The sequence below is a fragment of the Physeter macrocephalus genome, chromosome 2, assembly GCF_002837175.3.
Source record: "Physeter macrocephalus isolate SW-GA chromosome 2, ASM283717v5, whole genome shotgun sequence".
In the NCBI taxonomy this organism is placed as follows: domain Eukaryota; kingdom Metazoa; phylum Chordata; class Mammalia; order Artiodactyla; family Physeteridae; genus Physeter; species Physeter macrocephalus.
In genome coordinates, this window is record NC_041215.1 from 127,516,869 (window position 1) to 127,541,068 (window position 24,200).

Here is a 24,200-nt window from a genome sequence, read left to right on the forward strand (position 1 = left end):
GGGAGAGGCCACGACAGTGAGAGGCCCGCGTACCACAAAAAAAAAAAAAAAAAAAATCAGGTAAACTTGTGTATAGGACACTTACATAGAATCAGTTATAGCAAAATCAGTAAAATAAAGCACATCACTTGGAAGTGATTTAGGGGTATGAAATCCAGATTTGGAATGATATTCCTTGAATTTCAGTACCTCCTTCTTACCTTTTCAATGTAAAGGTCCCTCTGGTTCTCTTTGATAGCAAGCAGGGTGGCACTTGATACCCTGGCAGTAGAATGGTTATATCTAAAACTCCTTTGCTTCTTGTGTTAAATACACTGGGCTCTTAGCTTTCATGGACTTAGTATGGAGTGTTTCGACCACTTTTAGGTGACCTTCAGGTTCTGGGTACTCAGCTGCAGGTGTTCTTTGTTCCCCTTTCCAGTTCATTAATTCCTTCCCGTCTTGTCTTACTTGCCTCCATCCAGTGCTTAGGCTTCCAGTCCTTTGTTTCAGTTACTCTCTTACAAATACCTTCCGTGCCCTTGATGCTCAGCCCTTCGTCCACCTATATGGAAAAAATCCACAGACTTAGATGAGCCCAGCCACTAGGCTTCTCGGACCCTGCACCTGGCAGCTGAGCCCAATTGGCGAATGTGCCCCAACAGAGTAAACTGAGTCTATTATAAATGATATCAACATCTCACCTGTCCTCGACTTCCCCCCCCAAAAATAGAATCCACCTGTAGGTAATGCCCTCAGCGTCCCATGATGAAAACTACAAACTTACCTGTCTCCACCCCCATACTTAACTTGTCCCTCCTAACAGCTGGGCAGGGGGTCTCTTTCCTCTTAGCAAAAGCTAATCCCTTACCTGTCCTGACTTCTCAGGAAAAGCTGTTGTTACTGATTATCCCCCTTTCCCTCTGTCTTCAGCTTTTGAGTCTTGACCAGATCCTTGCTGTCGATGTTGAAACCTACTCGAGTCTCTTTCCACACTCATCCCCAAAGAGAGAGAGACCAACAGCACGACTGCCTTTCCTTTCCACTTACGGTCTGCAGTCTGCACTTCTTCAGTCGTGCTGCTGCCCCCCTTTACTCTCATGAAACAGTTCTAGCCAAGTTCCCCAGCGGCCTCAATGTTGCTAAGGCCGGAGACACTCCTCTTCCCCAGATTTACTTAACGTAACTATCCACCCCTTGAAACCCTCCTCTTTTCCTCCCTTTTCCCCCCTGATGTGTACCCTCCTGGCTTTCCCACTACTGCTCTGACCTCTTTCCTTGGTCTCCTTTGCAGGCTCACCCCCCTCTGCTCTACCTTGGAATTTCAGTTTTCCTAATGACTTCATTCTTGGACCTCTTTTCTTCTCTTAAGGCTTTAGTTACGATTTATACTTCACACTTATCTTCTCAGCCCAGATCTCTTTCTGAAATTCTATCAGTATATAAATGAACTCAAGGACGCCTCAAATGCAGCATGTACATGCCTTTTCCACCTGCCCAATTTGTTTCTCATCAGGTGTTACCTCCTGGGTGTTGTCAGTAACCAGGTGATCTTGATGCTAAGCCAAAACATGTCTCAAATCCACATCCACTAGTCTGGGCCACTGTTAGACTGGACGCTAGGAGGCGAGGACAGAGAGGTGTAAGAGCCAGATCACGTAGGGCCTTTTAGGCCGGCAGAAGGGCTTTGCTTTTTCTCTAAGTGACATGGGGGCCGTTAGAGGGGTTTGAGCACAGAGTACCATAATTTAACTTAATTTCTTAAAGGCTCACTGGGCCTACTGTGTTGAGAATAGTCTGTGGGGCAGCATAGTGGGGTGAGCGCTGGCCCCCAAAAGAGCTGCATCCCCAGAGCCTTAGAATGCAACTGTATTTGGAGTAAGAGTCTTTGCAGATGTAAAGAAAGTTAACACTGGCAAGGTGAGATCATCCTGATGAGGGTAGGCCTAAACCCAGTGATAGGTGTGCTGATAAGAGAGAGAAAAGGAGAAGGTAGACACAGAGGGATAGGCCATGTGAAGACAGAGGCAGAGGGTAGCAGCAGGAAGACCAGTTAGGAGCCTGTTGCAGTAACCCAGGCAAGGGAGGACCACAGCTCCCACTCGGATGGCAGCCGTGGAGGAGGTGCATAGCGGTTATAGCTTCTGGATACGTTTCAAAGGTAGAACAGAAGGGTTCTTTGACAGGATGGCGGTGATTGTGAGAGAAAGAGAAGTGAAGGGGGAATAACGTTTTGGGCTGAGGGCACTGGAAAGTTGGAGTTTCCATTAACCTGAACATGCAGATAGAGCAGGTTTGCAGGGAAAACAATGGAGTTCAGTCTTGGACCTGGAGAGAGTGACAAGTTTATGAGAGTTCCATGTGGGGATGGAGTAGGTAGTTCTGTATGAGAGCAGATGACGGGTATGGTCTGGAAATAAAAATTTGGTAGTCCTCGGCATGATGTAAATGGTATTTAAATTCATGAAAGTGGGTGGAATCGCCAAGGGACTGAGTAAAGATGGAGAAGAGGATCAAAGCCTGAGCGCTGGGGTCTCCAATACAAAGGGGTCAGAGAGAAAAAGAGGTACCGGCAAAGGCGAGGCAGAAGAAGGAACCAGCGAAGCGGGGTGGAAAACCTGAGAAAAAGAGAGCAGGTGGTCCTAGAAAAAAGAATCTTTTTCTAGGAGGAAAGAGTATCCACCTGTGCCAAATGCCCCAGTGGTCCCAGGCAGATGAGGACTTGAGAAATGATCCGTGGATTTAGCAGCACGGAGGTTAGCAATAGCCTTGCCAGGAGCTGTTTCAGGAAGTGAACAGTTGATGGTGCAATATAGACCCTACTTTTGTCCTTTGTTCCACCAGAGTTAAAACAGAGGCCCTGAGCTTCTAAAGGCTTTGAACTTCTTAATCCCCACCCCCACCCCTGTGAAAGAATAAAAAGAAGGCTTCTGATGACTCACGGAGCCTGCGCTACTGCTGCTGGGTTCCCCAGCCTTAACTGGTGATAAATAAATAAATCCCTGATGCTACGCATCCTAAGCTGCAGAGAATCGCCCACGTGAGAAGCAGCCTAATCACAAAGGAACATTTGCCTTTGATTGGAACCATCTGGCCTTGTGCTTTTTCAGTGTAAGGCTAATAACGGAAATTACTATTTTCCCTGCCTGTAGTACCTGACGTGTGTTTGGAGGGGTTTCTCCTAGGGGTCCCTCTCAGTGGCTCTAGAGCAGCACTGTCCTATAGAACGTTCTGCAGTGATGGACATGGTCTTTAACTTCAGTGTCCAACGAGGTAGCCGCTAGCCACATGTGTTAAGCACTTGGAATGTAGTTAGTACAACTGAGGCACTGCTGTTTTAGTTTTATTTAATTTTAATTCATTTACATGTAAATAACCATGTGTCCTGGGTGAGACCCAACAGTCTTTAGTTCAACGAGCTCTGCAGGTGATTCTCTTACACACCAAACAGAATGGTTTCCTGTGTTTAGAGCTGGGCCCCACCCCCAGAGTTCCTGACTTAATGGCTTTGGGGATGGGGTGTGAGAATTTGACTGGTTAACAGGTTCCCAGGTGATGCTCTGATGCTGGTCTGGGAATCACTTTGAGAACCTGATGTAGAAAATGGACCACCTCTTTGTGAGGTGACCCCAGATCCCCAAGAGTGAATTCCATAAATGCCACATAACAGATATTTTAAGTCAGGATATCCCAAATGTACCCTGTGAACTTCATGGAAATCTTGCTGTTTTCTCATGATCCAGTGACAAGCAGTGCCTGACTCATTGAGGAGCTCACAGCTGTGGGAGCTGAACCAGCAAGTCTAAAGTCTGTAGGGCAGGCCTTCGGGAGGGGTGGGCTGGAACTCTGGGACATGTGCCGAAGCCGCAGTTCATCAGTGGAATTGCTTCTTTGCTGAGGAAGCTTCAGCTTTGCTCTTAGGGGGTTTTCAGCTAATTAAATCAGGCCTACCTAGATTAACTAGGATAATCTCCCTTGAAGTCAACTGATTAGAGACTTAATCACATCTACCACATACTTTCAGAGCAACACCCCCATTAGTGTTTGACTGAATAACTGATAACCGTAGCCTAGCCCAGTTGATACATAAAAAAGATCATCCTGCTTGGAGATTTAGTGTTCAAGGATCACATCTTGAAAGGTGTGGTATTTGTTCTGGTCCTTGAAGAATGGGAGATTCTGGTCAGTGGGGATAAAGGGAACAGGTATTCTAGAGAACATGACTATTAAAAATTACCAAAATAAACAATAAAAGATGCCAAGACAGGAAAGTACAATTGGTATTTGCAGAATGGCTAGTTGTTGCTATATGACCTTTCTCCGAACCTCAGTTTCCTCATCTAAAAATGGGTTAAATACTTGTCATGACTGTCCCCCAGAATGGAATGAGGTGATGTTTGACGGTGCATTTTGGAAACAGTGAACACTGTGAATGCTAAGGTTATTTGATAGCAATGTTGGTGGTGGTAGTATTTGTGTGTGAACTTTGTGTGGTGAAAGAAACCAAAAAGTTTGGGCAGGTAAAACAGAGCCTGATTGTTATGGGCTCTGTCTAAAATGTGTGTCTTTAATATGGGGGGGAAAAGTATTTAGTTCCAAATGGATTAATAGGCAATAAAAACGTCCCTATATATGCAGTCATAGCTGATTGCCGCAAAGATGCGGTAGCCATTTGCTCTCTGCCTAAGATGGCTCAACATTTTTTACAGAAGTGGACCTTAAACCATGATTTTTTTTTTTAAGGAATTTATGTATTTATGTATTTATTTATTTTAACATCTTTATTGGAGTATAATTGCTTTACAATGTTGTGTTAGTTTCTGCTTTACAACAAAGTGAATCAGTTATACATATACATATGTGCCCATATCTCTTCCCTCTTGCGTCTCCCTCCCTCCCACCCTACCTATCCCACCCCTCTAGGGGGTCACAAACCACCTAGCTGATCTCCCTGTGCCATGCGGCATGGTTTTTGATGCTTGAGATAGTCGAGGTGAGGGAGAGTCGTTTATTATAAAGTTATTGAATACTTTGCCTAAATAGGGAAAGAGAGTTAAACGATTTCCAAGAAAGTTGTTCCTAGCCGGTTGACTTGGTCATCAAAGAAAGCACCAGAGAAGGGATGCCAAAGCGAGTGCCGTCTGACAAACTTCTTTTCTTTTTTTCCCCCAGAGCTCTGCTCTACAAACGAAGCTAATTTTGCCAAGCAAGTTTCTGCTTGATTTTTAAAGCCCTGTGCATTCTGAAGGAAATTTAATCCGTATGTTCTTGAGTCACTTATGCCCAAGTCATGAAAATGTTATTTGTAAATGTGATTTCATGTTTGAAGCCATTGTGAAGTATTTTTAGTAGATTTTCATTCTTCATCATGAGAATTTTTCTTGGTTTGTTTTCTTGTTTTATTTAAACACGTTGTATATCACCCTAACACACATCCCATGGTGAGACACAAAGGAAATCTTGAAGTCAGAAGGAGGGTCTAGTCATACACATTTGAAGCGGCCAGGTTCTATTTGCAGAAGCTTATAACTGCTATCCCTCTTCCATTTATGATGTTGTGTCCTGGGCTGCTTTTAACCTGGTCATACCCTGCCCCAGCCCCATCCCAGCCCGCTCCCTAAAAGGGAGCCCATGAAGAAGACTAGGAAAAAGGGAAAAAGGACAAATAATAGAACCAGACTGCCTCCTAGGATATATTTCTGTGTCATGCCACATGATCCTTTCTTTCCAAAACTGAGTTCATTTTCCTCTTTTACCTACTAATGTTGCCAGCTGGGACGATTAAGGTATTTCATGAAATGTCTACAAAAGAGAGAAGTAAAATTGACTTCAGGATCAGTCCACAGCTTTTCATTCTTAGGGCAAAATAGCTGGTGGTGTCTGCTTAGGGCTGAGCTAATTGAAAAATGGTTTCATTTGTACCAGTGTAAGTGGGGGTTTTTTTTTTATTTATTTTATTTTATTTTTTATTTATTTATTTTTTTTAACCTCTGTTTCTTTGGAATCTCACGATACAGACCAAGTTTTATCTTTACATGAAGCGTTCCTGGTTTACGTGTGTCTGTCCATCAGAGACATCTGTGGGCTGCAGAAGGGCACCAGAGCAGCCTTATGTTTAGGGTATGGTAGAGATTTGTCTCTGGTCTGAGCACCCGTTCCCAGGTAGGCAGCAGGTGTAGCATCCGACATAGTAAGAGACATTTACTATCAGGAGGAGCAAAGACCAAAGGGGTTAAAATTTTACTTCTCATCACTCTGAGCTTATGAAATACTTTCCCATCTTTTTTTTTTTTTTTTTTAACTTGGACCTCAAAACTGCCCCAAAGGCCATGGTTTCTGGTTTTCAGTAGGTTATTTTTTCATGAAGAAAACGAGGCTCAGAGGGGCAACTTTCTTAGCTATTTCACAAGGTGATTGTGGCTACTGGCGTGTGCCTCTGTCTCCACTACACTGTGAACTCCGGGAGAGCACAGATGTCCTGTCCATCCTGGGGGGACTTTTGAGGACTTCCGTGGGTTTTTATTTTTAGGAACCCCACCCCGACCCTGTGTCATTTCACGTGTTGAAACACGTGACAGCCCATCCGTGGTATATAAATATATATTTAAGTAAACGACTATAAATATATATGTCATATTTATGAATTGAGATATAAATGATTGATATGGTACATTTCATAGGCATTTAATCAAATACTTATTACTTTTCAGTTTTATAGATTTTTTTTTTACTGAGGGAGCCAGTTAATTACTTTGAGATCTCAGACGTTTTCACAGGCTTAGTCCCTGAGCACTGTTTCTACAGTGGATAAAGCCATCCCCTGCTCTTATTCACTCCTGTGCACCCCACACCTATCACAGACCCCCCCCCCGGGAAAGTGCTTAATAAATGTTTGTTGGATGAATGATCACCTAGTAAGAGAAAGAGTGAAAGAATGAACAAACGAATGAATAGTAAGTGGTAAAGTCTGGTATTATATTAGAGCCCATGTCAGCCCTGGATGGCTTATTTCTTTTACACGGCCGTCACGGTGGACGTCCCCCAAACTGTGCATTCAAAACATAGTCCTTGTCTTTCTCTCGTTGTTCTTTTCCAAGCCAGTTTTCTCCTCTGTTACAGCTAAGGCACAAGAAAGAACAGGCTACAGGTTATTTGCATTTTGGTAGCTCTTATGAAGGAGTAGCCACTTTAGGGTGATAATTCTTTTCTCTGTTTAATGGCTATAGTTTATTTGCTTTGCCTTACAAGTGTGGGATAAATGTGGATATTATTAATATTCAGATACTCAAATAAGTTACTTGACAAAACCAAAGAAGTGTTTTTTGCCTGTCTTTTTTGTTTTGTTTTGTTTCGAATTCTAAGTGTTTTCTCTCAGGTATTTCTCATGGTGATATCTGTGTTTTCACGAGATGTGACTTTTTTTTAAATCCAAGGGTGAATCTTCGTGGTCTGTCTTCAGAGTCCTCGGATTTGGTAGCTATTGAACATGTTGGAAAGCTAGAGAGCCCCCTTCTTATGAAAGAAAGAAATACAAAGAGGGGAGAGAGAGATGAAGATTGTGTAAGAGCCATCCTTTTCTTCCTCAGCCCTGATTTCACCCCTAGAAAAGTAGATCCTCATTTTTCTTATGTAAATGGACGTGAGGAGCAATTTCTCCTGTCAGCTCATCTGGATCCCCAGGGTCTCTAGTTGGATCTCACTGGATGGCTCCAGGGCAGACTAGGGCTAAACCAAAAACCTGCAGCGCCCCTGGATGGCTGAGTCTGTGGGTCAAGGCAGGAGCTGGAAATGGTGGAACTTAACCCTCCATCCATGAAAATTCTTTGGGATTCGGTCATTCAGCAAATTCTGATTGGCCACCTGCCTTGGGAATACCACCATGACTAGGCAGAGTGGTCTCTGGAGTCCAGACACTCGATCAAGCTCTCGCTTGAGGTATATTTGAAATGGCTTTGGTTTTTATTTCTCTTTTTTTGGTTGGATTTGGTTGTGTGTGCACAAGTGTCCTTGTGTATTCAAAAGACTGAAGCCTTCAGTTTATAAACTGAAGTTAGAGGGGGGAAGGAAGCCTATAACATAAAAATTGGAGATGTAAAACTTCAGTTTCTCCACTGCTATATTCTTTTTATGTATTTCTTTTAAGATCTCTTGATGGACCTGGACTTCAAAATAGAGGGATGCAGAACCCTTCTTGAGTTTGTGTTGTCTCCCTGGCACTATCCTTCCTCATGGGGTTCCTACCTGGACTTCCAACCTAGGCACTGTCATTCACGTTTGGTATTTTCTTTTTCCTGTGTGTGTGTGTGTGTGTGTGTGTGTGTGTGTGTGTGTGTAATTTTTTTGATTGTCCTTAAATGATCTTTCTCTAAACTCATCTAGACCATTTAATTTGTGGCAGGAATCCCGAAGTATATTCTCCCCAGAGAAAGAACAAGATTTTCCTGGCATCAATTTAGGGAAATAATTACTCAAGAAAATTGTGTGAGATGTTTTCTTGCACTGGAGATGCTCGTGACTACGAAGTGGTTGCCTGACGGGGGGGGACCTCAGGCCTAGTTTTGTCTAAAGAAGTTGGGAAAGTGGCATTCTCTTTTTTTTTAAATTGAAGTATAGTTGATTTACAATGTTGTGTTAATTACTGCTGTACAGCCAAGTGACTCAGTTATACACACATATATATATGTATATATACATTTTTAATATTCTATCCCTTTGTGGTTTATCACAGGATATTGGATATAGTTCTCTGTGGTACACAGTAGGACCTTGTTGTTTATCCATTCTACATATAATAGCTTACATCTGCTGACCCCAGCCTCCCACTCCACCCCTCCCCCACCCCCTCTCCCTTGGCAACCACCAGTCTGTTCTCTGTGTCCGTGGTTCTGTTTCATAGGTTCATCTGTGTCAGATTTTAGATCCCACATGTAAATGACACCCTGGGTGTTCGTTGGGAAGGTAGTATTTTCATATTCCCTTTGTCACTCAGCCTCCTCATGCTTTGCCATTTACCCAAAACTGTCCCCCTTTGAAGACTGGTATTTCTTTATTTAGAGCAAAGTCCATTGCCTTGGGAGTGTTTCCAAAAACAATTCCTAGATATGGCCTCTCACTTTCCCTGCCCAGTCCCCCCCCCTTTTATTCCCCCCCCGCCCCGGCCATCATTCTACATATAATAGCTTACATCTGCTGACCCCAGCCTCCCACTCCACCCCTCCCCCACCCCCTCTCCCTTGGCAACCACCAGTCTGTTCTCTGTGTCCGTGGTTCTGTTTCATAGGTTCATCTGTGTCAGATTTTAGATCCCACATGTAAATGACACCCTGGGTGTTCGTTGGGAAGGTAGTATTTTCATATTCCCTTTGTCACTCAGCCTCCTCATGCTTTGCCATTTACCCAAAACTGTCCCCCTTTGAAGACTGGTATTTCTTTATTTAGAGCAAAGTCCATTGCCTTGGGAGTGTTTCCAAAAACAATTCCTAGATATGGCCTCTCACTTTCCCTGCCCAGTCCCCCCCCCCTTTTATTCCCCCCCCGGCCATGCCGCATGGCTTGTGGGATCTTAGTTCCTCGACCAGGGATCGAACCCAGGCCCTCAGCAGTGAGAGTGCAGAATCCTACCCACTGGACCGCCGGGGAATTCCCTATTATTGTCTCTTAAGGAGCGATAACCAGAGAAGAACCTTGATGTGCTTCATTCACTGACAAAACCACAGCTGATCATATCTCCCTGGTGACATGTCTGTGAGCCTTAGCACAACTCTAGGGCCAATAAGTAAGAGTATTCTGTCCTAAAACTGTAATCCTGACTGTTGCCCTCCTAGCTGCCCACTCCTGCGCGTCCCCTTTTGTTCACGCGAACTAGTTGGTAGCAGAACGGCTACCTTGCCCACAGTAGACGTGACGGTTTGGGAGAAGAGGGCCACACTGCCTCACAGGCTTTCCACAGTCTTGACAGATGGACAGCCGGTGTGTTTCTCATCCAGGATGCCTTTTATGCAGCTCTGGGTGTCATAATTTAAGTAAATAGTTACAATTCTGACCCTCCTGTGCCAAACACTCAAAGTTCTAAGCATACCTTGTTGTCAAATTTAAGTCTTAAATTCGGTTTGCGGTTAAGTGGGCCATTTGGCTTGCTGTTGAACCAGGTGGGAGGAGAAGTCAGTCGAGGGACACAGAATTCTTTGGCAGGAGGTTAACAGCCTACCAGCTGCACTTTGGATTGTCTGTGGCCTGGCTTCAAAGAGAAGCCACGGTTCTAACACAGTCCAGTTATGTGTTACCTGTGTGGCCGGCTGAGCTGCCAGGTGACCCCTTGTGCTTGAAATCTTGCTGGAGCACCTCTGGCTCCTCTAGGACATTCATTTCCCTGAGAGGAAGTGGAAAGAAACCAGTCTGAATTCATATATCAGGTTGCTGTCCCAGGGCAGGGAGAGAGGAGAAGGCAGGGTTAAGAGGGCGCACCCCCTGGTGCCTTGGTGTTGCTTCCAAATCTGCAGCAAGTCCTGTGACCGCGGCCTGCTGTGGGCATCTGGAGTGATCACTGTACTGTTCTTGTGATTTTTTTTTTTTTGCACTTGATCGTATTGCATATACAAAACTTGTGCTTTATTTATTCTGCCCCTTGCCCTTTAAAGAGGCATCATCTTTTTCTAAGAGGCCCCAAACCAACAGGGCAGTGGTAAGAAGCTGTGTGTTTGGTACAAGACACAGGTTTCTAGTGCTGACAAATCAGACTTGGAAAACAAGTCACTGCCCCCCTGAGGCTCCTATCTTCATGGAAAAGGGACCTCTGTGGTCATTTTGTTCTGTGCCTTTGTTTTCAAAAGGAGGAACTTGAGGCCCAGGGAGACGAAGGGCCATCACTAGACCTTGCCTCTTTGATTTCCCAGTTTGGACTTTTGTCTGCCCTTCAGCTCCTACTCTGTTTTGTTTTGCATTCCCTATGGCCTTGCCTTCGTGACTGCCTCCTCTTTTTCTCTGTAAACATTCATGTGAAGTATATTTGATTTGCTTTTCAGCCTTGCCCGCCCCGTGTGTGTCCAAAATAGCCACCAGAATTCATGAGAACGTTATGTCTTCAGATGTTTATAATCCAAAAGAATCCCTTACGGTTTTTTATAATAAAACTACTTGGATGTCGGTATTTTATGTTGGGAAGGCGAGCCAAGTTCACAATATGCAGCAATTACAACGCGATGCTTTATGTATAATTTGTCGTGCGCCCCAGGAGCAATGGTAAGCCGTGAAATGCCGTCCCGGCTCCACGGTACAATTAGCGGGATCAAACGCTGCCCGGAGAGGAGCACAGTAGCTGTCATCCGAGGTCAATAAAAGTAAGGAAAAGTTCCGATACAAGCAGTACACCCCAAATTGTATAAAAAGCAGCCCCTATACCAGGCTGCAAATATGTCAAAACCTTCATTGCTAATTGAGGAAACCTTCTGAGGTTTAACAGCTCATAAATTTGCGCTGGGAATGCCCCATTGTTCTGAGGTTATAAGTCTTGTCTTTGAAATTTAGCAGTTGTACTTCTACATTATTCCTCCAAGAGTACCATTGTAAACATGAAGGGTTTGCATTTTAACGTAAATTTGAACAATGTGGTTTGAAAAGAGATCGACACATCAAAGGGAGACTGTTTGGGCATGTTTCATAAATTCTTTTTTCTATAGTATTTAAAGCTACAAATGACTCATGGAAGTGTGTTCCATTTAGATCAGTCATACTGGCGTAGCAAACCTCGCTGGGGCTTTTACTGCCCTTGTTTTTCCTTCCCTAAGAGTACTTGTGTCAGAAAACAGCTCTAAGCCTTTGGCCAAGTCACCTGCCCTTAATCTAGAATCTTCAGATCCATAGAGACAATTCTGGAAATGTTGTTCCATTTGGTCTAAATAGCAACAAATCTTGTAGCTTTGGATGGTCTTTTTTTAAAAAAAAAAAACTCAAAATCTCCCCGTTATTAACTTGCAGTTTCTTTTTTTCCATGTGACAATTATAGTCCCCGCCCCCCATGCCTTCAGAGCCTCCAATTTTTTTTTTTTTTAAAGAACCCACTAATTTTTGGCTGAGCCACTGGCTACTGTGAAGAAAGGTCGGATGGTAGAGGAGAAGCGTGGGAGCTGGTTTCTGAAGCAGCATGGTGGGTGCTGTGTGAGGACCACCGCGCTTCCATCCAGTTCCTGGGGGCCCCGACCTCGGGAAGTCACACGCCTTCCTCGAGCCTCAGCCTGGCCGTCTGTAAAATGAGGACAGTAGTTACTCCTCCACATCTCCCTCCCTCCCTCCCGTTCCTGCTGGTTTGTTTATTTATTCACCCCTGGGGAGAAGGTGAACACACACCCTCCGTGTTCTCACCCCACAGAGCTCACCACCTAAGGAGCTGACGGGGATCATCGGAGCCCCGTGTAACTACTCACTGTGGCATCACGTGCTTTGGAGAAAGGGGACAGGATCCTGGGAGAACTTGGGGCAAAGGGGGACGTGGCCACTTTCCTGAGAGCTTGGGGAGGCAGGGAGGGATCCCTGGGAGTTGGAGCTGAGGGAGGGCAGGCTTACTGGGCTGCGTACGAAGCTTGATATTTGTTCTTGAATGAAAGGAAACTCCTGGAGGGCTTTAGGCAGAGGATAAAGTGGATGAGATGCGTGTTCTGGCAAAGCTCTCCAGCTCCCCTGTGGAGGGTGGCTGGTTGGACGACCAGAGCAAGGGCAGGACATCATCTAGGGGCTCAGGCACCAGCGTAGGCTCACGAAGCAGGTGGCTCAGGCAGGGCTGGTGACATGGCAGGTGCAGGGAAGGGGGGACGAGTTAGGGGAAGGTTCAGGTTACAATGACAGGATTTGGTGGTGGGTTGAAGGGGCCACATGAGGAAGGGGAAGCTGTCTAGGATGACTGGGGTCTGGGTGTGGGGGACTAACTGGATGGATGGTGGGGACATTCCCGGGGTGGGGAAGCCTGGAAGGGATTATTAGCGTAATAGCAGGAACCCCTGACCCTCGATTGCTTTGAGCCAGGTGCTGGCATCCTTTATTTAGTTCCTTCCATTCAGAGCAATCCAGGGGTGGGTTCCTGCATCACACAGATAAGAAAAGTGAGGGTCGGTGAGGAAAGTGACTTGTCCAGGAGCACAGACAGAGGAAGGGGCCGAGCCCGTATTCAAGCGCAGCTCTGTCTGGCACCAGAGCCCGTTCCCTTCCCGTGCTGCCCACAGAGCCGGGTAGCAGAAGGCACTTTCATAAAACACCGTTGTCCACTCCGGACTTGAAAGGGAGGTTTGGATTCTTCAGGATGAAATGGCTAAAAGGGAAAACAATGAAGTCTGGTGACATGACCAGAGCACTGAGAGACCTGGGTTCTGATTCTGCCCGCATTAGCTGTGCAAAACGGGAGACCCGTTTACCCTCTCTGGGCTTCCGTTTCTGGGCTCTGAAATGAGCAGATTGGATTCCGTCATCCCAAGTCCTCCCCCACCCCACTCTGAAAATCCATGATTTTTTTTTTTTTTTTTTTTGGCTGCACCGTGAGGCATGCGGAACTTCCGTGATCAGGGATCGAACCTGCGCCCCCTGCAGTGGAAGCACAGCATCTTAACCACTGGACCACCAGGGAAGTCCTGAAAATCCATGATTTTAAGATGAGCTGGATGCATCTCACAAAGAATCTCCTTTCCACACTTGACACAGTCTTTAAAGCTTCTTTCTTAAAAACTATAGGTAGGCCTAGGATGGACGTATATACACTATCATGCCTCAAATAGAGAGCTAGTGGGAACCTGCTATAAAGGCACGGGAAGCTCAGCTCGGTGCTCTGTGACCACCTAGAGGGGTGGGATGGGGGGCTGGGAGGGAGGTCCAAGAGGGAGGGGATATAGGTACACATATAGCTGATTCGCTTCACTGTACGGCAGAAACTAACACAACATTGTAAAGCAATTTTACTCCAATGAAGAAAAAAAATAAAACCGTAGGTAGGCCTTGTAGTACTCGCTTTTTCTTTTGGCCACAGCAAACACTTAGATGAAACATCTGTCTCCACAGATGCTCGGAGAACAATATATTCCTCCCCACTTATCTAAATCATCAGTTATCCAAGGTAAGCCTCGCTCTAGATTCCTAACTTGGAATTTAAAGTTCAAAAAATTTCATTCTGTGGTCTCCCTTTCTGTTCATAGAATCAGTTTTGTTTTACTAGAAATTATTTAACAGACATGTAAGAATAAGCCATTTTTGTTACTGAGTCTCTCTCCCTAGCACAGCCCACTTTAGAATCATTTCTGAGCCATTCTAGGTTAGTTAGAGGCAGGCTGTTTCAAGACTGTGTGCCAGCAGTCTGAGAAAGCCCCTGGCTCTTCCTGAGGCTGGGAGGGCTTGTTTATGGGAGAAGTTTCAGTCACGAGGCGTGTCTGTAACACACATACTCGAGCCCACACACAAGGATGCATGTACACACACAAACACACATACTGTCTCTCACTAGTGGATCAGAACTTGGCGTAGGTGGGAGTGGGTTAATCTGAACTAAAAGAACAAAAAGTAGCAGTTCAGCTCAGGGTTAGGTTACATACCATCAGAGCAATATTTTTTTGCATTTTTTTTCGTTGTTGTTTAGTTTAGTTTTGTTTTCTCGGTGGCTCCACAGGGCTCGTGGGATCTTAGTTCCCTGACCAGGGATCGAACCCAGGCCCTTGGCAGTGAAAGCATGGAGTCCTAACCACTGGACCACCAGGTAACTGGTTAAATACCACCAAATACAAAAACAAGCGTGTTTTTAAGATGACCATCCTACTTCTGGGATAGTTTATCTCATCCCAGAACTTCACAGCCATCCCACTTCTAGGCCAACTCTGACCCACAGGAAGCATTTCTCAGCTTCTGGTGCAGAGAGCAAGGCTCCTGCCTGTTGGCATTTCTGCAGATGCTCTCACCCTGCCACTTATCTCATTCAGAGCTGGTCCGCTCTGAAGGGATACACTTGTGTCATCCTTACCTCCCAGCTTATCTAGGCCTTTGCCGAGGAGCCCACCCTGGTTTTCTAAACCACCAACCATTCAGAATTCATGGGGCTTGGACCACTGACCAGGATGTCATTCTTCTTCCAGTTACTTTCCCTCTTGGCTCTCCCGACCCCTCCCTCTCCTGCCTTTTTTTTTTTTTTTAACCCAGCAAGTGCATCTGCCGAGGCCCTTGCGTTGTTGTTTCCTTGTGGGGTTGGGCTGGTGGTTCTCAGGGTGCCCGCCCCACCTTCAGCCTGACATTCATGCGCCTTTGAGACCAGCTGTGACGCACTCTCATCGCCGGCTTTTCCCAGAATAATTCGTCTTCCTCTGTTTCCACCTGCGAGAGAAGCATGCCGGCAGCTTCCAGCTTTTGTGAGAGCTTCGAACCATGATGTTCTCCTTGGCTTCTCAACATCTCAAGGACAGTTTCCTAGGTCAGGGATTGTTTTCATAATTATGCGTTGATATCGGTATCTCTTGATGTATACTTATGCACCAGTCAGGCTTATGATATCTGAAAAATAGAAATAATTTGAATTTTTACAGCATTCAACATGGATGTACGTAGTACATCTCATATCTTGGCCTACTTCTGGATACCAAAGTTCTCTAATGTAACGGAACCCCAGAGCCCAGACCAACTTCATGCATTTGTTAGAGGAAACAGATAGACTGAATTGTATTCTGAAGCCTCCTGTCACCTGTTCTCACCCACTTATGTCTCAGGGTTTGAAAGCTGGTTGTTGGCTGAGGCCAGAAACCAAGACTCTTGGGCCTTGAAATTCCCTACCTGCCACCATTTACCGACATCTCTCTCACGGTCCTCTAGCTCCGTTGGCCTGGCCTGGGCCCCTGGTTCCTGGCCCCCTCTCTGCTCAGCCCCGATAGCATATTAGTTGGTTTTTTTGTTCATTCACCAAACATTTATGACGTGCCCACCAGGTCCCAGGCACCTGGGATCCAGAGGTGAGTGGCTTTGCTCCTAGGACTGGGTGAGTGGCCAGTTTCGTCCACTCTCGTGTTATAACTAATAGAATCTTCAGGAGAGCTGGGTTGCGTTGGTGTCTTACTTTTAAAGTTCACATCGTCCAGGACTGAGCACAGCACAGCCTGGGAAACCACCAGAGCTTCTGGCTCGGGGAAGATGTAACAAATGTAACAGAATGTAGTACGGCATCCCTCGGATCCAAGTTTCTCAAAGTGGGGCTGGTAGCATCAGACTCACTCGAGGTGCTTCTGAAAAATGCAGGTTCCTGGGTCTCACCACAGCCGTTGATCTGGGATCTCCCAAGTTAGAGCCTAGAATCTGCCTCTTACCGTGCTCACCCACATGAAAGTTTGGAAATTACTCTTCCAGATCCAGTATCTAGTCTCTAGAGCTTTGACATGCTGCGTGTTTTGCAGGACTGTGGCATGCAGGCAGCGGGTAGGTGTGGGACCTGTCCCGTGGCTCATTGTATTTGCTGCCAGTCAGTCTGGCCGCCAAGCCTAGGGTCAGCTGTCCCCAACCCCTTCCCTCCCAGGCTCCACATCCTTGTTTCTCCTGAGGAACAGTCACTGGCAACAGTTGTCCAATGTGACCTGGACGTGACCCCTCAGTGGCTGGTCTCGGCAGAAGTTCCCGATCGAAGTTTCTTTGTCCCTTTTCCAGAGTTCTCCTCCTGACTCTCCATCTTTTTTCTTTCTTATTCTTTGATTTCTTGGGATGATATTTACTTATATTTTTCTATGCCCAAAGGTTAAAAGGTATTTTCAGAAGATTGAGGTTTCTGTGGGAAATATGGGCTAATTCCAAATGGGCTATGATTTTAACAGGCAATGAAAACATTACCTTGGGCTGTTGCTGAAAAAGCTGGCCGTTGGGCTGTCTCTGATTTGAAACTCAAGGTGAAGGGAGTGAGAAAAAAATGACACAGCTCTAAACGTCATCCACGGTGCTTCTCTCTGCCTCCGTCTGAGAATCTGGGCAAAGAGCAAGCGTGCTGGGGATTTTGTAGTTTCTGAGCGGGGGACCTGGCCCGGTTCGTGAAAGAGGGGGCACCATCAACTGGCGGTTTATCCCTTGGAGGGAGGGAGCCGCTGTCCCAGGCAGTTACGAACCCACTGCTTACAGCAGGGCCTCATCCACCAGGAAGCACGTCTGTGCAGCCCTCAGGTGACTGAGGGTCTGTCCAGCACGGAGACAGCCAGAACCTGCCGAGCCGCCCGTCACCAAGCTCCCAACCTCAGAGACGCCTTCCCGGCCTCTCTGATCCCGGGCTGACCAGCACGGCAGCAGCTGAGCGCCTGGGATCACAGGCTAAGGAACTGAAAACGTTCTCTAGGGAGGAACCGTTGGTGCTTGGAGGCCTTTGCGGATTTCCAGGACTCACAGAAGTCTCCGTTTGTAAGTCCTGGTCCTGCACACTGTGAACGAGTGCATCAGGTACAGTCAAGATGAGCGCTCGATGGCCTTCCTGGCCCTTGCTTCCTCCCTGCTCACGTCAGCTGGGGCAGCACAAGGAGAGGGGCGGAGGGAAGAGGACTGGGGCAAGGGTAAGTGGGCGTGTGGGTAAAAATGCAAACCAGGAAACAGAACCACTTGGATTAGGGTTAAAGTAAAGCAGTTTTAGAATTATTGCATCCGGGATTCATTGTCTTATCATCACAGATTGTATCTATTTGGATATGTGTGCATCCAAATGTGTCTGTTGTATCTACCTTTCTGATTTGGAGTTAGAGCGATCCTGATCATTCCAGAAAGATGCACTCAGCTACGCAAGGCAGTATGCACCGTAGCAGGAGTAAATTCTGAGTTCGGAGCTGGTTAAACTATCTGTATCCACATCCATATCCATAACCACATCTGTCTCCCAGGGTCTTGTCAGTCTCCTCTGCTCTGGAAGAAACCTGATATGACACAGAAACTGCTAGATACTGGCAGATAGTCCCCGGGTTTCAGACCATCTAGACAATAAACAACTCCATAATATTCAGTGCAACGGCTTCTGTAGAGCCCATCTGTTTCAAAATAACCCTAATTCTGCTTACAGTGCGGAATGCTTTGTTGACTGGAATTTGTCCTAGTTTTCTTCAGCAGATTGAGTCGTGAGCCTCTGGCTCCACCTGCTGGCAAGTGTAAATACTGGCGTGAAACCCAGGGTGGATATTTTCAGTTGAAAAAAAAAAAAATCTGAGCTGATTCTAAAAAGCTAGTGTAGCTCCAAATCACCTGGGAACTCATTAAAATACGTAGCCTGGGCTCCATGCCAAGCCTGCCAAATCGCAAACTCTCAAAGAGCTCTCCTGGTGATTCATACACTCACATCCGTGTTAGAGAACCTGAATTCAGTGAAGGTCAGCCATGACCCCACTGTACCCTGCTCCTCCTCAAGCCGGGAAAGTGACAAAGGCTGCTTGAGGTACCCACTTCTACCTATTCCAGTTTATCCTGGTAACTCTTGGTGATGAGAGTTAAAACTTTATTCCCTTGGAGCTCATGAAAAAATGTTAAAAGTGGAAGAACCTGGCAAACACTCCTTAACCCAGTGCTCAAGGTTACATCACCAGTGACAAATCATACGATCGGATGGGAAGGGCACTTCTCCTCTGTGGTCTTCTTCCCAAAACCTTAACCCCAGAATCATGGTGAGGAAAAGCATCAGACAAACCAAACTGAGGGACATTCTACAGGCTGGTGCTTCTCAACACTGTCAAGGTCACAGGAGATAAGAAAAGCCTGAGAGAGTACCACAGACCTGAAGAAACTAAGGAGACCTGACAACTAAATGGACTGTTGGCTTTAGTTGGGAAATTAGTGGAAAAACTGGTGAAATCCAAGTGGAGTCTGGACTTTCATTAATAGTAACGTACCCATCCCTGTAAGTGGTTGATTTTGACAACTAGACCATGATAATGTAAGATGTTTGGCTGTATTACCTTTGTAACTTTCTTTAAATCTAAAATTATTCCAAAATAAAAAGTTTATTAAAAATTAAAACGTTGGGGCGTGGGGAGGGACACTGAATTAGACCAAATTAGTTGGAGGAAGTTGCCAAGGAGCACAGCATGGCCAGTTCTCGGCCCAGCTGTCAGAAGTCACGGCCAGGCTGGCTGACAGGGCAGGCAGAGTAGCTGCCCAGACTGCAGGCAGTGGAGGACGCAGGTTGCTGGTGTGGCCCGTCTGCACTCTGCCTCCTTAGGCCAGCCAACCCTGATGGCTCACTGAGAACCCCACAGCCGTGGGATCTTGCACCTCTGTGCGGAGGTCTAAAACGTCTAGTCCAGCACCCCTCATTGCACAGATGAGGAGCCCGAGGCCCAGGGAGAAGTGCCTTGTCCAAGGTCCTCGTGGAGCCAGATGCAACCCCACATCCAGCGAAGTGTGTTCTTTTTCCCCAGTGATTCTCAGTGATCTGCTACATTGTCTGCAGCAGAAACGCTGCCAGGGTGGGTTTTCATTAAAATGCAGCTTCCTGCTCTCCAACCAGTTGATGCGTAAGAACCTCTGGCTGTAGGATCTAGTAAATCTGCGTTTTTAACAAGTTCTCCATTATTGTGCACATGAAAGTTTAGGAATCACAGCAGCAAACCAGACAGCTGTCCCGTTCATAGAGTCTCCAAGACTGCCTGGCTTTGCCCAAACCTCTTGCATTTGAGCTACTGAAAACTGGGAGCCTAGCTCTGACTCCCACCTTCACCGGCCAGTTGGTTACTGTTCTATGGAAACTATGCTCATGGGACGGGGCTGCTAAAGGCCAGCAAGGGGAGAACTCAGCCGCAGCCACTCTTTGACGATGATGCCATAGCAAGTGGCAAGCAGCAGGGCTGGAACCCAGTGGGTCTTGGGAAGACGCAATTTTACATCTCTTTGAACTCAATTTATTATAGTTTAAATAATCTCTTACCCACTTCCCTCTCCTAAAAAAAAAAAATTAAGTTAAAACTTACTCAAAGATAATTAAATTTAGAAAATACTTAAATTAAAACTTAAAGATAATCCCATGATCAAGAAGCAAGAGGAGGGGTGGTATCCAGGCTCTGAGGAGACCACTAGAAGTTCCATCCTGCTGTCCTTCCCCTGCCCCCGGCACGTGGCCCCATCTTAACATCATCAGGAAGTCCGGCCATAAAAAGGCAGTGGAAGGCCTCCTCTGTCTAAGAGATGACGATCAGAGGGTCAGAGCTGATAGAGGGCCAGGAGCCGGAGGGGTCAGAGATTTGAGCAGGTAGCCATTTGGACCTCGGGAATCCTTTAAGGTTGGAGGGTCCAAGTCCAGCAAAGATGCAGGCCAGGCGGGAGGTACAGGGCAGCGGCCCTCTCTGGGGGGGTCCTGCTAGGGCCCTGTTTGCGGGCAGGTATGGGATCTCTATCAGAAACATCAGGGGAGGCCCCAGGCCACAGCTGCCCGTCCTGGCCAAGTCAGGCACCCTGGCCCTGGAGATTCAGAGAGGAGTGTGGGATTTTAATAGTCCAAAGGGTCTTCATCTTTTTTCTAGCATTGTCCGTACTCATATGTGTGTGTGTGTGTGTGTGTGTGTGTGTGTGTGTGTGTGTGTGTGTGTGTGTGTGTGTGTGTGTGTGTATATATATATATATATATTTTTTTTTTTTTTTTTTTTTTTTTCATCAGAACTCCCTGCCCACAAAAGACTTCCTCATTCTACTTTCAGTTTTCTTTTTTTCTGTTGTAAAATATGTTCTCAAATCTCTCCCTCCAGGCAGGGCCCTTGTCTGGTTTCTCTCTGCTGTCCGAGCCAGGCACGTAGGCCCTCGTGGGTACTAGGCAATGAGAATATGGAAGCAAAGGGAGCCCCGCGTCTAGTTTTCCAAGAATTTTCTTATATCTGTCCAGTGGATATCCATAGGTGATTTTGAATTAAAAAAAAAATACAGTCCCAAATTATATGGAACTGGGAAGGCTGTTCCTCCAGGGGAGGTAGTCAACCTCTTCTCAGTTTCCAGAATCAGCTGATGTGATTGGGTAAACTCCATCTGAGGCACCTTCAGATTGCTGGCCAAAAGGCCTGCTGTTTTAGATCAAAGAAAATTTGAAACATCCTAAAGCCATTAAATATATATAAAAGGTGCTTGAAAATCATTCCTAATCTCATTTAAATCCCTCTTGATAAAGTGTTAAGGGGGTGACAGAATTGTGAAAGGATTTAAGACAGATTGATTTTTAAAAATGGAAAATCCCTTTAGTATTAAAATTTGCATCCGGACTTCCCTGGTGGTGCAGTGGTTGAGAGTCCGCCTGCTGATGCAGGGGACACGGGTTCGTGCCCCGGTCCGGGAGGATCCCACATGCCGCGGAGCGGCTGGGCCCGTGAGCCATGGCCGCTGAGCCTGCGCGTCTGGAGCCTGTGCTCCGCAACGGGAGAGGCCACAACAGTGAGAGGCCCGCGTACCACAAAAAAAATAAAAATAAAAATAAATAAATAATATCTTGCTAATTGTTGGACTTGGGGTTCCTTCCAGGCCTTTTTGGTCATAGTAAATGACTTAGCAACTGTCCTGTCAGAAGACATTTTGGAAGCTTTAGAATTCATGGAATTCTAAGAAAGTAACATTTTTGAAAGAGAGAACATGGGTCCCATGCTGTTTCCCTCATTTGACAAAAGCAATCCCAGAGAATACAGGAATATTTAGAGGTTTCTTGGTTTAAAAAAAATTTTTTTTAAGTGATTGCCTCCATAGGTCCCTAATTGAAGGGAAAGATAAGCCATCTTGAGACTTCACTTTAGTATAATTTCACTGAATGGCATAGAGGGCTCGTCAGATCATGGGCAGGATCTATGAATACAGCAGATTAAACATCTCTCTTTACAGGGATGGCGAACAGTAGGGAAAATGGCCATCAACTCATGGCATTCTCTTTAGCAATTCTTATGTGGATGAAATTGCTTCTCCGCCCTTAGATGTAAAATGCAGAGGTTACTGCATTATACATAAGGGTAGAGAACTGAAAATTTTTCCATCAAGAACCACAAATCAATAAATCTTATGATCTCACTACTGGTGCTATAATTGAGCTAAATCTTCTTAAACTGGGCTCTGCTCCTGAGGGTCTCTGAAGCATGCTCACTGTTTCTTTGAGTAAAATTGAGGGCTGACCTCCATTTACAGGACCATAGAAGCAAGGCTCATAAATACTAATGTTCTGTACCAAGTTCATCAGAGCAAGGCTGTTTCACCCGGACCTGTAAATGTTCAATGCATGATTTAACTCAGCGGAGAAAAGAGGTCTCAGCTGGGCTCTCCAGTTTTCCCAGTGCGCGAAAGTCCCAAAAGTGTGCTGGCATGTGGAGGTTGTGAATTACCTTTTGCGTATCTGTCTCTTAGAGGACAAGTATTTAGTACGTAGTGACTCCACACTTTGTACAAAACACTGCCAATTGGTCCGCAAACAGAATTGGGCTCTATCTTTTAAGAAGTCTTTGGTCATTTTATTTGGTATCTGTCTTTTAGCCAGTGATATTAACAGGTAGACGTTTAACCCATGTGATTCTCAGTGATGTTAGAGGTTAGAAGTCCTAACGTCCAGTGCTCATCAGGCATTAACTGCACTGCTGGCACTCAGCTAAGCATTTTATATGCATCCTCTCTTATTCTCTCAACAGTCCAGCAAAGGAGCTACTGTTACTATTTGCATTTTATAGATAAGGAAACTAAGGCCGCCTGAAGGTAACCTACTTGCTCAAGGATAGGTAGCTGTAAGTGGAAGAGTCAGGAGTTTATCCCAGTCATCAGACTCCAGAGTCAACGGCAGGGACCCTGGCAGCCACCTTGTTCTGCACCCTCTCCCCTGACAAGTGAACCAACCAGAGCCTGCCAGAATGAAGACTTGCCTGGGGTGTCCCCTCTAGTTCCAGGCAGGGCCGGAAGCATCTCCCATTCTCCTACCAACACTTTTTCCAGTATACCCATGGGGACCTCTTCTCCTTTTACCGTCTAGCTGAGGCCCATCCAGATCCTTTTCTGTGTGCTTAATAAATATAGGTAGGTATGGAAAGCGCATTTCTTAGACCCTTCGAGAAATGCCTGCAGAGGGTCCTGGAGGCTAAGGAGAGAAATAGTAGTCGTGTGACACAATCAGAAAATATAGAAATGGTTTAAAAATAAATGACAAGGTGGAGAATTGGAAGACAGAGCTTAGCTGAGAAGGAGAGGAGCGGCTGGAGGCCTGGTCCCCGGCGTGGCACTGACCCAGAGCTCAGATGTGACGGACAGGATTGGGGGGTTGGCTGACTGACGTCCAGTACAAAGCTGCCTTCAACATTTCACAGGTTAATTTAGTCTTGAAAACTTTCCGAGAAAACTAATGACCAACAAGAAGAATGCAGTTCAAAGCCTGAAATGAAGCAGTTAAGCCGTTCTGCAGACAGGTGGCTTTGATGTTAACAGAAACACTGAGTTTGAAGGATTTAAAATACCCATAAAACATGCACATCAGGCATTGTCATTATTGTTGTTTTGTTGCTATACGCAAGGCCTTTCCAGGGGTCCTAAAAACCCAAACCACTCTAGTAGTCAGTAGAATTTAAGGGGACCCAGTGCGGGAACTTTGTACTCACATCTGTGATGACAGCTCAGCTCCATCTATTTGAGAGCTTAGATGAGAGCTCAGGCTGGATCTTCTTCTTTTTCTATTTTCAGATAACAGTGAGCTCCCTGCACATCCATGAAGGAGAAGGACTCTCTGGGTTTTGGCAGGAGGATAAGGCAAAGCGAAGGGATGTGATGACGTACGCGGTGTGTTAGTAGGAATGGCAGGGTGGGGGTGTGGAAGAGGAGGAGGAGAACTAGAACTGCAGTCAGGAGACCTAGGTTCAAGTTTTTGCTTCCCTTCACGCTAGCTTTGTGACCTTAGGTGTGTCCCTAACACTCCCTGAGCCTCAGTTTTTTTCATCTGTAAAATTGGCATCATGAAATTGGGAGTAAAATCTAATTCATACTGGATACCTTAAAAGGCTCTTGTGAAAGAGTGATTCTTGCTCCTCTCTTGATGTCAGTTTTCTACTTCAGCACGTGGCATTTCTTCTGTTGGCTCAGCCGTGGTTCTCCTTAAATGCCCCGAGCATGGGTCCAGAGAGCATTTGTGCCGGCTGGCCACTTGGAGAGCTGAACCCCCAGAGCCTTCACAGTCTGGCCCCTCTGATTCCTCCCTGCATTTCCTTTCATGGAACAGGCTTTTCCTCTTGGACACTGTGGTTCCCTTTGGGAGTCTGAGCATCTTTCAGCAT

The 24,200-nt window shown here is 46.0% G+C and overlaps 1 protein-coding gene across 11 annotated transcripts in view; it reads left to right on the top strand.

The window, feature by feature from the left end:
- The window catches only part of RHBDD1 (rhomboid domain containing 1), a 118,198-nt gene that overhangs the window by 88,044 nt on the left and 5,954 nt on the right, over nt 1-24,200 (top strand). The window contains exons 7-9 of one of the 11 annotated variants that reach the window (XR_008619195.1): nt 14,017-14,071; nt 14,618-14,704; nt 17,107-17,168. The exons of 7 other annotated variants lie outside the window; for them this stretch is intronic. Coding sequence is in view for 2 of the 4 variants with exons in the window: in XM_055090276.1 (XP_054946251.1) it covers nt 5,152-5,201 (50 nt within the window). In the remaining 2 variants the exon portion in view is untranslated. Of the gene's footprint in view, nt 1-5,151; nt 5,262-14,016; nt 14,072-14,617; nt 14,705-17,106; nt 17,169-24,200 lie in introns of those variants that run through there. 3 more of the 11 variants (XR_008619192.1, XM_028482300.2, XM_055090276.1) reach the window with 3 other exon arrangements.